We start from the raw sequence: 11,903 nt of genomic DNA, 5'->3' as shown, positions 1-11,903 counted from the left end.
AAGGCCCTCCTGCGTCGTTGGAAATTCGGATCACGATTGATGCACTCCATTTCACTGGTATTATGGTCTCGTCCCAAACCTTCCATATTGTAATGTTCGAACTGCTCGCCATAGCTTCATGACCTTCGAATAATGTGGGTGCGGACCCCTGACCTAAAGCTCGACCTTCGAATGTGGGTGCGGACCCCTGACCTAAAGCTGTCACCTTGTCCTGGTGGCTGGGCTTCTATGCTGCAATGGTCCTGTTGGCTAAACGGGCTGGAACTCACTTCTCCAAGGTTCAACCATACCACGAAGGCCAACGGTGACAGCGACTTAATAGTCCTGGCCTGCTAGGTTGCAGGGGCTGGCCTAGCCCCGGTGATGCAGGGAAAAAGACAGATACTTCACTTCTGATGCGCACAGCAGGTGCGTTTGGGGCATCAGGCTCATGACAGAGTTTATTTGTTCTTCGACTGTACTCGTCAGTGGTTACGACCTACTTTTGGACGATCGGAGTGTGAGGCTTATAGGACCGACCTTTTTCAACCCATCCTTCCCACGAGGAAGGCGGATTCCTTGCCTCCATGAATATGGATGTGCTGGTCACCTGGAGGAAGCATCTTACTGCCTTCATACTTCCGTTGCAGAGAAAAGTACGGCGAGGAAGCGCTGCCTCCTCCCTAGATAGGATAATTTAGGAGGGCATCTTACGTTATCTTACGGTATGTTCGCCCAACAGTTGACGGTGACCGCCGTCTCAGTATTTAGTACAGTCGAAACACTTTTACGTATGTGGTTCCGCTCTAAGAGCATATGTTCCAAACAACTATGCCTTACACCCTGTTCTCTCGGAATATACAAGCGTCCCATAACGAGATCTTACACATTTTACACCCCCTAGTGAGCCGGAAGCTATCCTATGTTGTATTTATTGAGATCTTGTCGGTTACGAGGGCTGGTGACACGATAAAAATCAAATATTTCGTCTGTAGCAGCGTTTCGATGCCTAAACGACATACCAACGGAACGGGTCAGGGGGGCTAGGGTACTGCTAGGATGCCGGAGCAGTCAAGATATTGAGGTTTGGTTCGAACCAAGGCTTTTCGTTCCGTATGCTGCTACCTTAACCACTGAGCTATCTCGAACCCTCTGAGCTATTTCGAGCTGGTGAAGAGAGGTCTTATTAAACTCCTGTGGATGGTTGATTGCGTACAGGCAGGCTAACCATATCTTTTGAACTTCACTACCAACGATAAAACGCGAAATTTCCTCATCATTATGTTTAAATCTGGATAATTGTGGAATTAACTTTGTATATCGTTCCTTTCTGGTTCGTTCTTCGGCGGAAAAGCACGCAAACGTCACCAAATTGATTGGTAACTTGGACGCTTGCTTTCAAACACACGATCAATGGGAATCCGTAGATATCCCAACCTGCCGATCGCATGTTTAGTTATTAATTTACCGTTTTCGTGGGTGCAGTGTAACCCCTTGTAACTCCCTCCAAGCTATTTACATCACCTGGTGAATAAGATTGCCAAATACCTCATTTTTCAGTTTGTATCTGCTCGTGAACAAATCTTGATGCGAGCACAAATGTTCCGAAATGAAACATGTTCCACATATCGTAATAAGCTAATCTGTTTCATTCTTGAGGGTGATTGGCGCATCCATGTTCGAATGCGTTTATTTTCAGGTTCTTTGTACAAGGAATCGGTCCTCCAACGGGTAGTTTCCACCTGTTTTGGACATGTACACTTTATTTCGTGGACTTTGGTCATATCTTTCTCAGCGAGATGAATACTCAATTTTAATTCTCGGATTAGATTGTGCTGGCAAAACGGTAAGTTGATAAATTTCCGTTTTTGAGCAGACATCTGGTTAGGTGTCAACCAATAGTAGGTCAGACAATGGTCTTAAATACATGACTTTCCTCTTACTCATCCACTCCAGGTGGTCGCGATCTCGAGACACTCCAGCGGTTGGGTGAGCTGACTTACCATTACTGTTCTCTAGGCTTGAGCAGCGTGATAACTTCTTAGCTCCCGCCTCCGTTAAGCCATATGTTTCGTTCGCTACTAAGAGAGGCCGTGATTTGATTTTGTATTGTCGGCACTTGGACGTGCAGTGGTTGGATCACATGTGCATACATCACGCGGCACACCGGGCCAGTTACTAGCTGGTACCATTTTGTTAGTTAGCAGCAAGGCCTTTCATGACATTCATTCCGCACATACAACAATATATAGTCTAAAATGGCTCAAGAACTATGAATCTAAGTCCAAAACTGCTCCTTTTATCGTTACCGTCGCCCGACGGTAACGGTAAGTCGCCCATTCCTTTTGGGCGATTTATCCCTCGTTATATGGGAACGTCTCGCTCCGGCTATGATGGGACTTACATCTATTGTCATTTTCATATACCACGGGCTGAATTTTTCGAACCCTCCACGGTATACGCCCAGTTGTTCACCAATCCGCGTAGGCCAATTTTACATGACGGCAACGCTAGAATTTGGTTGTTTAGTGGCGGGAGATGACAAACAAAGTTTAAATCGAACAACAGCTTGCCGCGCTTCTGCCAAAGGCGATGGAGAAATCTTACCCTTTCGATTAGGCGAGCTAACCTTTGAGCAGCATTGATGATGAGTTTTGGGTTTCCTAAACAATTACCCCTTCACATTGCTGGAAAAAATCAAGGACACGCATTTATCTTTCAGACGTACCTGGAACAAACTAAGGTCAACTTTGTGCGCAACTATCGCGCCTTGCCTCTCAATAAAATCACCACCACAGTGGGATTAAACAGTTGGTTTCCTGTTGCCCCCACGTAACTGATGTTTCAGTCGGACACATCACTTTAGGTGGAGTCAGACTTAAATTTTGGGACCTAGGTGGGCAAGAAGAACTACAGTCTCTTTGGGATAAGGTAAGCACTTCGTTTTACTTCCAAAAGATGCACAAAGTACTTTTCCGAGTCGCATGGTATCATTTACGTAATTGATTCAGTGGACGTGGATCGGTTTGACGAATCGAAGGAAGCTTTTGGTACGTTTTTTCGTTTCTTCCCAGTTTTAAACTTCCGTTCCAGACAAGATGATACGAAATCCAGCTCTGGATTCCGTACCTTTGCTCATTCTTGCCAATAAACAGGACGTTTCCGTAAGTAGTGTAGCGTCTTAGATTTTAGTCACTTTTATGTGAGTTGGCCATTTCATGTAAAAAAAGAATCAGCCAAAAATTAGTTGTAAAACGGTTATCAAGATGTACTAGTTCCAGATGTTGCGTTTTGGTTCACCTGGGAGAATGAGAACAAGTAAATGACAGCCATTTGTTGAAGGCGGTCATCTAATCAGTTAGTTAACGTAGAATTGTTGTTTGCTAAACCAGGGCTTGAGGGACTTACGGATTTAGGGTAATAGTTTTGATTCAGGACAATTATTGGCTGCGTGACAGCGCCACTAAAAGGATCACTAAGTAGTGGTTTGTCTCGTCCGAACAGCACTTACCAACACGACTGAGTGGAGTGATAAGAGCTTACAAGCCATAGACAAACCACCTGTGGGTAGTCCTCATTCAGCACATGGCTCAGAGTAGGGGGCCTGGCACACAAAGTGCACGGCTTAACGAGCGTGACTTATGGAGTGTAACGACCTGTCCCACCAAGGATGAGTTACTTTTCCTGATGACTGGCAGGTGGTTGATGTCGTTTGCTTCATTCATTATTCTCTGACCCATGTATTTCGCGACTGTGCATCCAATACCGCGTTCACTTCGGCTTCCTTGTATTGTTCCATCCAACTGAAAAGTACGCTTAGAGTCAGCATCACGTAGTCTTCCTTGATCGGCTAGCCAGTGCAGCGAGATCTACCTTGCAGCGTTTGCGTTTGCTTGCAACAAGTGCGGTTTATCTTCGAGACACGTTTTCTATCTTTATGTAGGAGATTCCTCACGTGCAAAATTCCAGGTGGCAGAATATTTGCTTACCTCTCTTTACGATCGATGTCATGTCCAGTGAGGTGGAGCATTTTAGCTGCTGGGCCTGAAAATAGGGGCTCATTTGGGGGATCCCCCCAGCTAGACTCACAATGTGGCAGGTGGTTGGTTTAGACCAACGACTCAGAGAGTAAGGCATGAAAGTCTAGTTCTTAATTCTACTGGGTACAGCAGCATATCGCTTGTGGTTTTTGAAAATATTTCCAATTCAACGGATAATGCGCAGGGGCCGTGACCACTCATTGAGCAAATGGAGTGTGTGATTTTTATGGTCGGCCTCTTCCAATTCGTCTTTCCCCGGTAGGGCGGAGATATGGAGAAGCCGATCGTCTGGAGAAACCACACTTGTCGCAGAAAACAGTACTACTTTACCCCAGACTAAATCGTGCTACGCTTTCTTGCACTAAGATGGAGGCTCGCTGCTTCTTGTGGGCCTGCTGCTCATTGGCTTTTCTGGAATGACTGAACCTTAAAAACTGAGTTCCTTTCACTGTGGTACGCATGTTCATTACAGCACAAATCCCGACCGTCACGATAGAGTGGTAATTCAGGTCAGGATATGTTCCTATATATATATATATATATATATATCCGTCGAAATGATTCCGTATGTTATCCTGCTGAGAAACTCCTACCTGACCATGAATCTCTTGAAACGGCAACCTGCTGAAGCGTCTTCAAAGTTGTACATGAAAACTTGCCAGACTACTAGCGATTACGGGCTGTTGAAGTTGGTCTTATGACATATTTACTCTAAGGAATGTGTTATGACAAACTAAATACTGTTTGAGAGACATTGGCTTTCCGAATCTTGTGTTTATATGTTTCACCAAACCCGAAATACTCTTTGGAGAATAATTATCTACATCTCGCGTTGTAAAGCCACTTTTCTTGGTGAACCTTTTTCAATATCGTGCGCCCCATCACTGGTTTGAATTTTACTGTGAAATGAATTCCGGTTACCAACACCTGCCTTATGAAGCTTCTTTAGGTTCCTGTAAAGTTATGCCTCAACTTCCCTTGCTTATAGATACGCCTTCGGGAGATGCTGTACGCATGTATCTTCCAGTATCCGATGTTAAATTTATCAGTTCGACTCAAAACCTTTCTACAGCTATATCTTTGTAATGTACTACTCGTAAGGTTGCTGAAAATCCGTCGACAGCCCATGACCGGTTTCGCCCTTTTTGGAGCTCATCAGGTAGGCGCAGTCCCCGGGTTTCCGGGGAGGAAATCACAAACGAGAGATTCAGCTGGGTTACAGGTGAGTTTCTCGAAAAACCGAATTAGTTTGCTGATGAGTGTATATTCGCTAATTTCGTGCAATTTGGTTTCAAGTAGAACATAAGTTTGACGGAAACCCGGGGACTGCGCCAACCTGATGAGCCCCAAAAAGGGCGAAATCGGTCGTGGGTTGTCGACAGATTTTCAGCAACCTTATGAGTAGTACATTACAAAGACATACATGTATCGCGATATCTCGAATATCATCGCTTTCTACAGTTACTTTAATTGGGATAAGTGGTAAAAGGTATCCGTAGTAGGTGTTGCAAACCTAGGCTTGTTCACGAATTTCAATGTATCAGTACAATATTGACTCCCCGTCCTTGAAGTGGTAGTGAACCGGAGACCTATTCCTTGCTGTTGCTACCAAGGAATGGAAATCCATTCTGTAAAAGGTACAAAAGAAAATTTTGGCGGGACCGGCCGAAAACGGACAGTGTAGAAGAGTTGGACTGTGTAATTTGTTACACCTTTACCCGACTCACGCAGCTATACCAAAATGGTTAATTGATCCACATTTGTGAGGTTTTGGAGGCCAGTACTGTAGATTAATTTTTCAAGCTGATTTTAACTTTTGCCCTTTCCAGGGTGCATTTCCCGTTGCTGAGGTAAATAAAGTTTTCTGCGACAGCATGCGGTTCGTCGGACAAAGAGATTGTACAATCCGCGGGGTCTCGGCCTTAAAAGGGTAAGTGACTATGATATATTTTGGTTTGAGCTCGTGACTGCTCGGTGGTTAGGGCATCGACTTATTAACTGGGAATCCTTGAATCGGACCCAACCCCGGCATCTCGATGGCTCCTGTCCAGGTTTGGGCAACCTGACGGTATCTAATCCCTTGTGCAAATCAGCTGGACACCGTTACAGCTGAAAGATTATGATTGTTATTATTTGCTTGCTTTACACGATGCCCAGGTGAAGGAGGGAATTATGTTGATCCAGTGTCAGTTGACAAATTATGAGTATAACATCCCAGATGGGACTGTTTTCAAATCTCACATCCGTCTATAACGAGTAAGAGCACCCATTTCAAAACACTGCTTCTCTTGACTTATCGGTAAAGTATCTGCTTTGTCCGGTGTCAACTTATCCTTGCGAAATTCAGGATGACCTCATGGCCGGCAGTCAGTCATGTGGTCACATGTGGAGTTTGTGTGTGTGTCACATACTCGTTCGTGGTCAAAGACGGCTGTCACAACATGACTGGACCTTACCGTGTTTTAACAGTTTGTACGCATCTGTGACCCTTTGAGTTACTTTGCAATGTGTCCATGTGACCTCTTACGCTAAATCAATCAAAGGGTGGATGGCTAACATGACCTGGTCCTCCTAGTTGAGAGTTGTCCCTTAACGGCTGATCCATTGTGTAGGCATACACCAAACATTACTGTCTTATGGTCATGTTTTTAGTCCAAGGCACTGGTGGAAGGCCCTAATGCTTCTCCTGTCTTGGTATGTTCCCACTTCTTATGCCGCAGACCGAGTACAGCCATGGCATGTAGAAAGACAATTAGTTTCATGTCACAAAGATCGTCGCGTGGTGCCGTAACGCTGCTGTCCGATAAAAACGTACTGCTGATGGTTCCCTACTTTTGTTTCCATTTATTCGTTCTCCTCTCCTACACCACACAAGGGCTAGTAGCTCCATGAATCTTTCACTGTCAGCCGATGCATTCACGCGTCGCACAGCAACTACAGCCTTGGGCACCTCAAAACCACTGTGAACCTCGACGTCCGGTTCATCTAGTTTCCCTTGGAAGAAGGAGTACAACAGTCTGCTGTTGCTCTGGGACATTTTTCTGCTGCGGTATGCTGCTTTTTCTAAGGGGGGATTCAATACTCATGTACAATTGTCTGTTTAACACCATCACCAATTCCTATCTTCCGGTCGCGCACCTCCGGTGGTCCGAGGCAGCTGCTTTTTGCTACGCCGAGGTCCTGACCATTTTAAGTCGTCGAGCGAAAGGATGTCTACTCGACCGGATACCCACCCACAGTCATCGCTGCGTGGTTCATTTGGCGTTGTCTTTGGAGGCCTTGGATCGAGTTGATGATCGTTACTTGTCCACTATATCTGCTCGCATCCCACGAAACATAGTTATGATACAACACAAGACAGTTTTTCCGATACCTTGAACGCCTTATTAAAGCAGACTCCGGACACAATTGTGTTTGCCGGAGGTATGAATGCACTGGTAGGTCGAGTCAGTGTTGCTGAGGCACAGTCAACTGTCTATTTTCTACTTGGTACGGACGGATATTGCTGAGGGCATATCATAATTGGTCTGTTCCTATGCAATATTACTTTCCGAAACAGCTCGATTGTGTGATATCTTCTACATACGGACCTGTCTAAAACGAAAATTGACCGCAACACTCTCAGCTAAATTTGATGTGAATTAGCCACTTCACCTATTTTGGAACAATTAGGTTGAGTAGGATCATTTCTTTCAGTTTTGGAAACTTGATGCTTTGAAATATCGTGTTGCGCAGTTTATGCGCATGTCCTGACACATTCCGTTTCTCGGAACTTGGACCATGTACGCAGATACCTCCGTTCAAATTGTCGTCTAAGATTCTCAGGTTCACATTACCCCGGAGTTTTTCTGTTGTGTTTTGGGTGGGGCTCCTTATCTGTTCCCTCTTGATTCCATTCAGTGGAAAATTGTACGCCTCTTCTATATCTTTTCACCGACCCATAGCCTGCAAGCACTTTCTCATTACGGGCTTAGCATCTCTTGCTTCATTCTGCCGTTGAAATCATGGAGAATGTTCACCGGAGCTTGTTTTTTCTACCCTTTTGTCCACTTCTTCCACTCGGTTTACACGTCTTTGCCCATCGCGTCACCACCTATCCAGTAACTACTACACGTAGATCTCTTCCTTTTTCAGAAACTTCGGGTCTCAGGAACTCCCTACCACTCTGTCTTCCTTAGCTTGTATAACTCCGAAATCCTCACAGTTTCAACTGTTATAAAGCTCACAAATCTCGATTTGGAAAATGCACCAAAACCGCCTTTTAGCACTTTTCTTAAGTAACCAGCATACACGGGCACACATGCAGTTTGCACGATCATGCCCAGTTAACGTAATCTGAAAAACGTTGTGAACGAGAAATTCAGCTGGGTCTCTCGTGAAAAGCAACTTGGTATGCATTAAGTGCATTTCGTTAATCTGAAGGGTTTTATCTGCTGTTCAACAGGATCCGATTCATTACCCACTAGACGCTTGTAAACCGTTTTATTACGCTCAGGCTGCAGCCAGTTAACACCAGTCGTACTGCGGGAACAATGATGATCAAATATTTGAAGAAGTTTGACGCCTTGAGATCGCACAGACCGATCTCTGTCATGACTTTTGTAATTATTGTCTTTTTGAGCTATGGTATTCGTTTCTGACGCAGTTTGGCGAATATTGCTTGTTCCTTGATGTATGGATTGATTTTATCCGTCACACCGCGGTTACTGATTACGAATCAGCCAAGATAAAGCGAACGCACCAACAAAATCAAGCTCCCCATTCTGGAATCGCCAAAAGGTGCACTGACGTAGAATTTCGCGTTTTTAATTCGCATGGTACATACTAAGACACGGGACTAGTTTCGATATTTTACTTAAAGTAGTCTCTGCGGAATCATGAACGTCAGATTCCAGAAAAATCTCATCCCAATATCTAAGTCTACCGGTTTTCCTCTAGACGTGATTTCGATACCCAGGTTTGCGGTCCGTTGGAGAGTACACTCTGTGATAGTATCAGTCGCTAAGTTGAACGAAACTGAAGAGGGGGACGACCCTGGCAAACCACTAATTGTTAATCCCCATGCGACCAGATCTCTAAGGATAATTCACACAGAATATTCACAAGCTTTAGGGGCATCTCTCATTTGTCAAGTACATGTAGAGGAGCCAGTCTATTTACAGCGTCGAAGGCCTGTTTGACGTCAAAGAAAACCGTTACGACCGTTCGGTGGTATACTTCAAACTGCTCAAGTACTTGGCGTTACGGGAAGGTGTGATCAAGACACCCCTTATCTCGTCAAAACCCTGCCTGGTACTCGGATATGCGTCTCGCTGCGTCTTTGGAGCTCAGAGCGTGTTACGAGTGGGTTGAAGTTTACGCTGCTGCAATTGGACTGGTCACTTCCAGTACCTTTTTCAATAAAAGTACGGTGAGTGGTGGGCTCCAGACTGTTGAATGCATTCTTTTTCCCAAATTAAACAACTGTCCCAAGTCAAAATTCAGCATCTTTGTTTGAATAACGCTTATGGAAGCTCATCCGATCCTGTGGCCCCACAGTGCATCGAGGCAGAAGGGTATATCAGTACTTCAGAGACTGAAGAAACCTTTGGGCTCAAAGATACCCAAGTCGAGGGGGTCGAATCTCTAACAACGCACTGATGATGTCAAGTCGATTGGTGATGAAGCGTTTGCAATCAAATTGCTCAGCTCAGCGATCAAACCAACGACTACCTACGCTACCTGAGCTACCAGCATTCTCTATAGAAAACTTGCTATTCTCCGGCCTATTGCTTGGCTAGCTTACTTGTTGAATAAATTCTTCTTTGGGTCTTCTTTGAGTCATATTGTCGTTCATTTCGGCAAACGAGTATTTTTACGAATAGAACTATTATGGGAGTGATATCCCTCAACTGAATATGCCGCTTTGTGTTTCGGTTGACACGATGTCAAGATGCCGTTTTCTTGAAGGAGCACTGATCGTTTGAGTTCAAGTAGAACGGGAAATCGTGGACTATGTCTACCTAGTGAACCCCAAGAATGGTTGTCGAAGCGTTTTCAGAAACCCTATGAGTAGTGTCCTTCGAAGAAATACTAGAGGATTGTTTGGTCACAGCATCGGCCTCATGCTGTTTGCCAGTTGCTGTCTCTGAGCTATACATTTGGTCGTGCTCAAATTCCTCCAGTTCACTAAGTCCTTTCCCCGTCTACTTTTATTCTTTTTTCGACAATAAGGCTTTCGAATAAGTCATGACCATACGACAGCCGAAGCATCAGTGTTTAACACTGATATCATGCTATCGATGATGAGTAGAAATCGTATCTTATGTTTGCTTTACGGTGTCTAGTTCGGCTGGAAATCCACGCGTAAAATCCCGAATTGAGGACGATCCCCAAATTTCATACCTCATCTTCGTAGTCGTTTCGGGTTTTCAGCGAAAACGTAGACATGAATAAGCTGGCAGCACTTCAGACCCTGTACACCTCACGGGTTGCAAGGCAGCTTTGTTTGTTATATCAAAAGATTTGCACGTTTTCCGGAGTCTACTCAAATCAATATTCGGTACATGTCCAGACATTTATTTCTTCATAAACCTCCAGCGCGCCGTCGCATAGACTGGATCATATCGTGGTGTGGTGGTTTGCGTACCTCAGAGTTCTTTCTACCATGGTGGTCAATTGACAGATGTCTGAGATACAGGCTTCCGGCCATCCAGGTCGGGAGATTGAACGAATATGACTGGATTCAATTCTTTTGTGCTCTCCCTTTAAAATTCGGAATAAAGAACCTGGGATTTTTGATCGGTTCACCTGTCATGGCAGCCTCATAAGACGTGGTTGCACTATGACCGTAACCAATGCGCGGGTAATGAAGGCGGAGAAGCTTTCGCCAGCTTGTCATTCATGGAATCATAGAACAATATCACTGAAGCCAAAGCGCCTTATGGTTTCAAAAAATCGGTCCTCCCGATCCGAGTATCTTCAGATATTTGGTCAGCGGTCTGTGTAGCATAGCAAGGTTTAGCTGGTCACAGGGAGTACGCAACGGAAAGGCGCGTGCTCAGTAACAAACTAGACGAATTGAGCTTTCCAGTTTAAGGTAACTTGGGCATGCATGATGTACGTTCGACCGCGCTTTTAACGCAAGAAAGCGTCGCTTCTTATTCCAAGCCCTTGCTCCCGAAAAACTTACGGCAAACAGACCAAGACATGATAATGTGAAACGAAAGATGTAAGATCTGGCTGGTGTTCTCGTCATCTTGCTTGCAAGTGGGTTGAAACCCAGCAGGACACGCGGGGCAAACCGGTCCATGCTGTCATTTGATGGATAGACCGTCTAGCCAAAGTTCACCTGTAGTTACGCACCGGGCTTATGTCGGCTGAAGTTCGCGTTGGTTTAGTGCCGATGATGGCGCATTAGTTCGGGAAGATGTTCAGGTATATTTATTTTAATGCTGTTCAAAAGCGTAGACGCCTTATTCTTGATAGTTTCAACAAAAACATGGAACTGCCCCACACCACGTTAAAATCCTTCTATACTTTTTTTTAAAATTATTTGCCGACACTTTCCTCCCTTATGATTGTATGGAGGTCAAGCACTAGTTTTATTACTGGTGTATTGCTGTTGATGATGCGAAATCCAATCACCCAAAAACGAAGGCATCTAAACCATCACAAGTCTTTTTGTGACATTCTAAGTCGGAAGTTTCAAGCCAATCTGCTAGAAAATGGAAGTGGTTCAGCCCTATTAATTATCTCGCCCCCCCCCCCAAGAAGTGTACACTTACTGTTGAGGTATGGAGCTTTGTACGGCCACCGCGATTCGGATGCCTAGGGTAAGGCTTGTTCCGAGCGGCTGTCACGAGTGTGTTAATTACGTTTCGGGGTCACTTTACAATAGTTTCG

The 11,903-nt window shown here is 44.8% G+C and overlaps 1 protein-coding gene across 1 annotated transcript in view; it reads left to right on the top strand.

Moving 5' to 3' along the window:
* Positions 1-1,689: 1,689 nt before the first annotated feature.
* The window catches only part of T265_07275 (hypothetical protein), a gene marked incomplete at both ends in the record, with an annotated part of 10,956 nt that continues 742 nt past the window's right edge, over positions 1,690-11,903 (top strand). Inside the window, 6 exons of the mRNA XM_009172753.1 lie at positions 1,690-1,825; positions 2,702-2,789; positions 2,828-2,910; positions 2,948-3,029; positions 3,073-3,143; positions 5,849-5,949. Coding sequence (XP_009171017.1) covers positions 1,733-1,825; positions 2,702-2,789; positions 2,828-2,910; positions 2,948-3,029; positions 3,073-3,143; positions 5,849-5,949 — 518 coding nt within the window. The remainder of the gene's footprint in view (positions 1,826-2,701; positions 2,790-2,827; positions 2,911-2,947; positions 3,030-3,072; positions 3,144-5,848; positions 5,950-11,903) is intronic.

Source organism: Opisthorchis viverrini (genome assembly GCF_000715545.1).
Source record: "Opisthorchis viverrini unplaced genomic scaffold opera_v5_163, whole genome shotgun sequence".
Taxonomy (NCBI): Eukaryota; Metazoa; Platyhelminthes; class Trematoda; order Opisthorchiida; family Opisthorchiidae; genus Opisthorchis; species Opisthorchis viverrini.
Note: the sequence above shows the minus strand (reverse complement) of the source record. Positions and strands in the feature narration are given on the sequence as shown.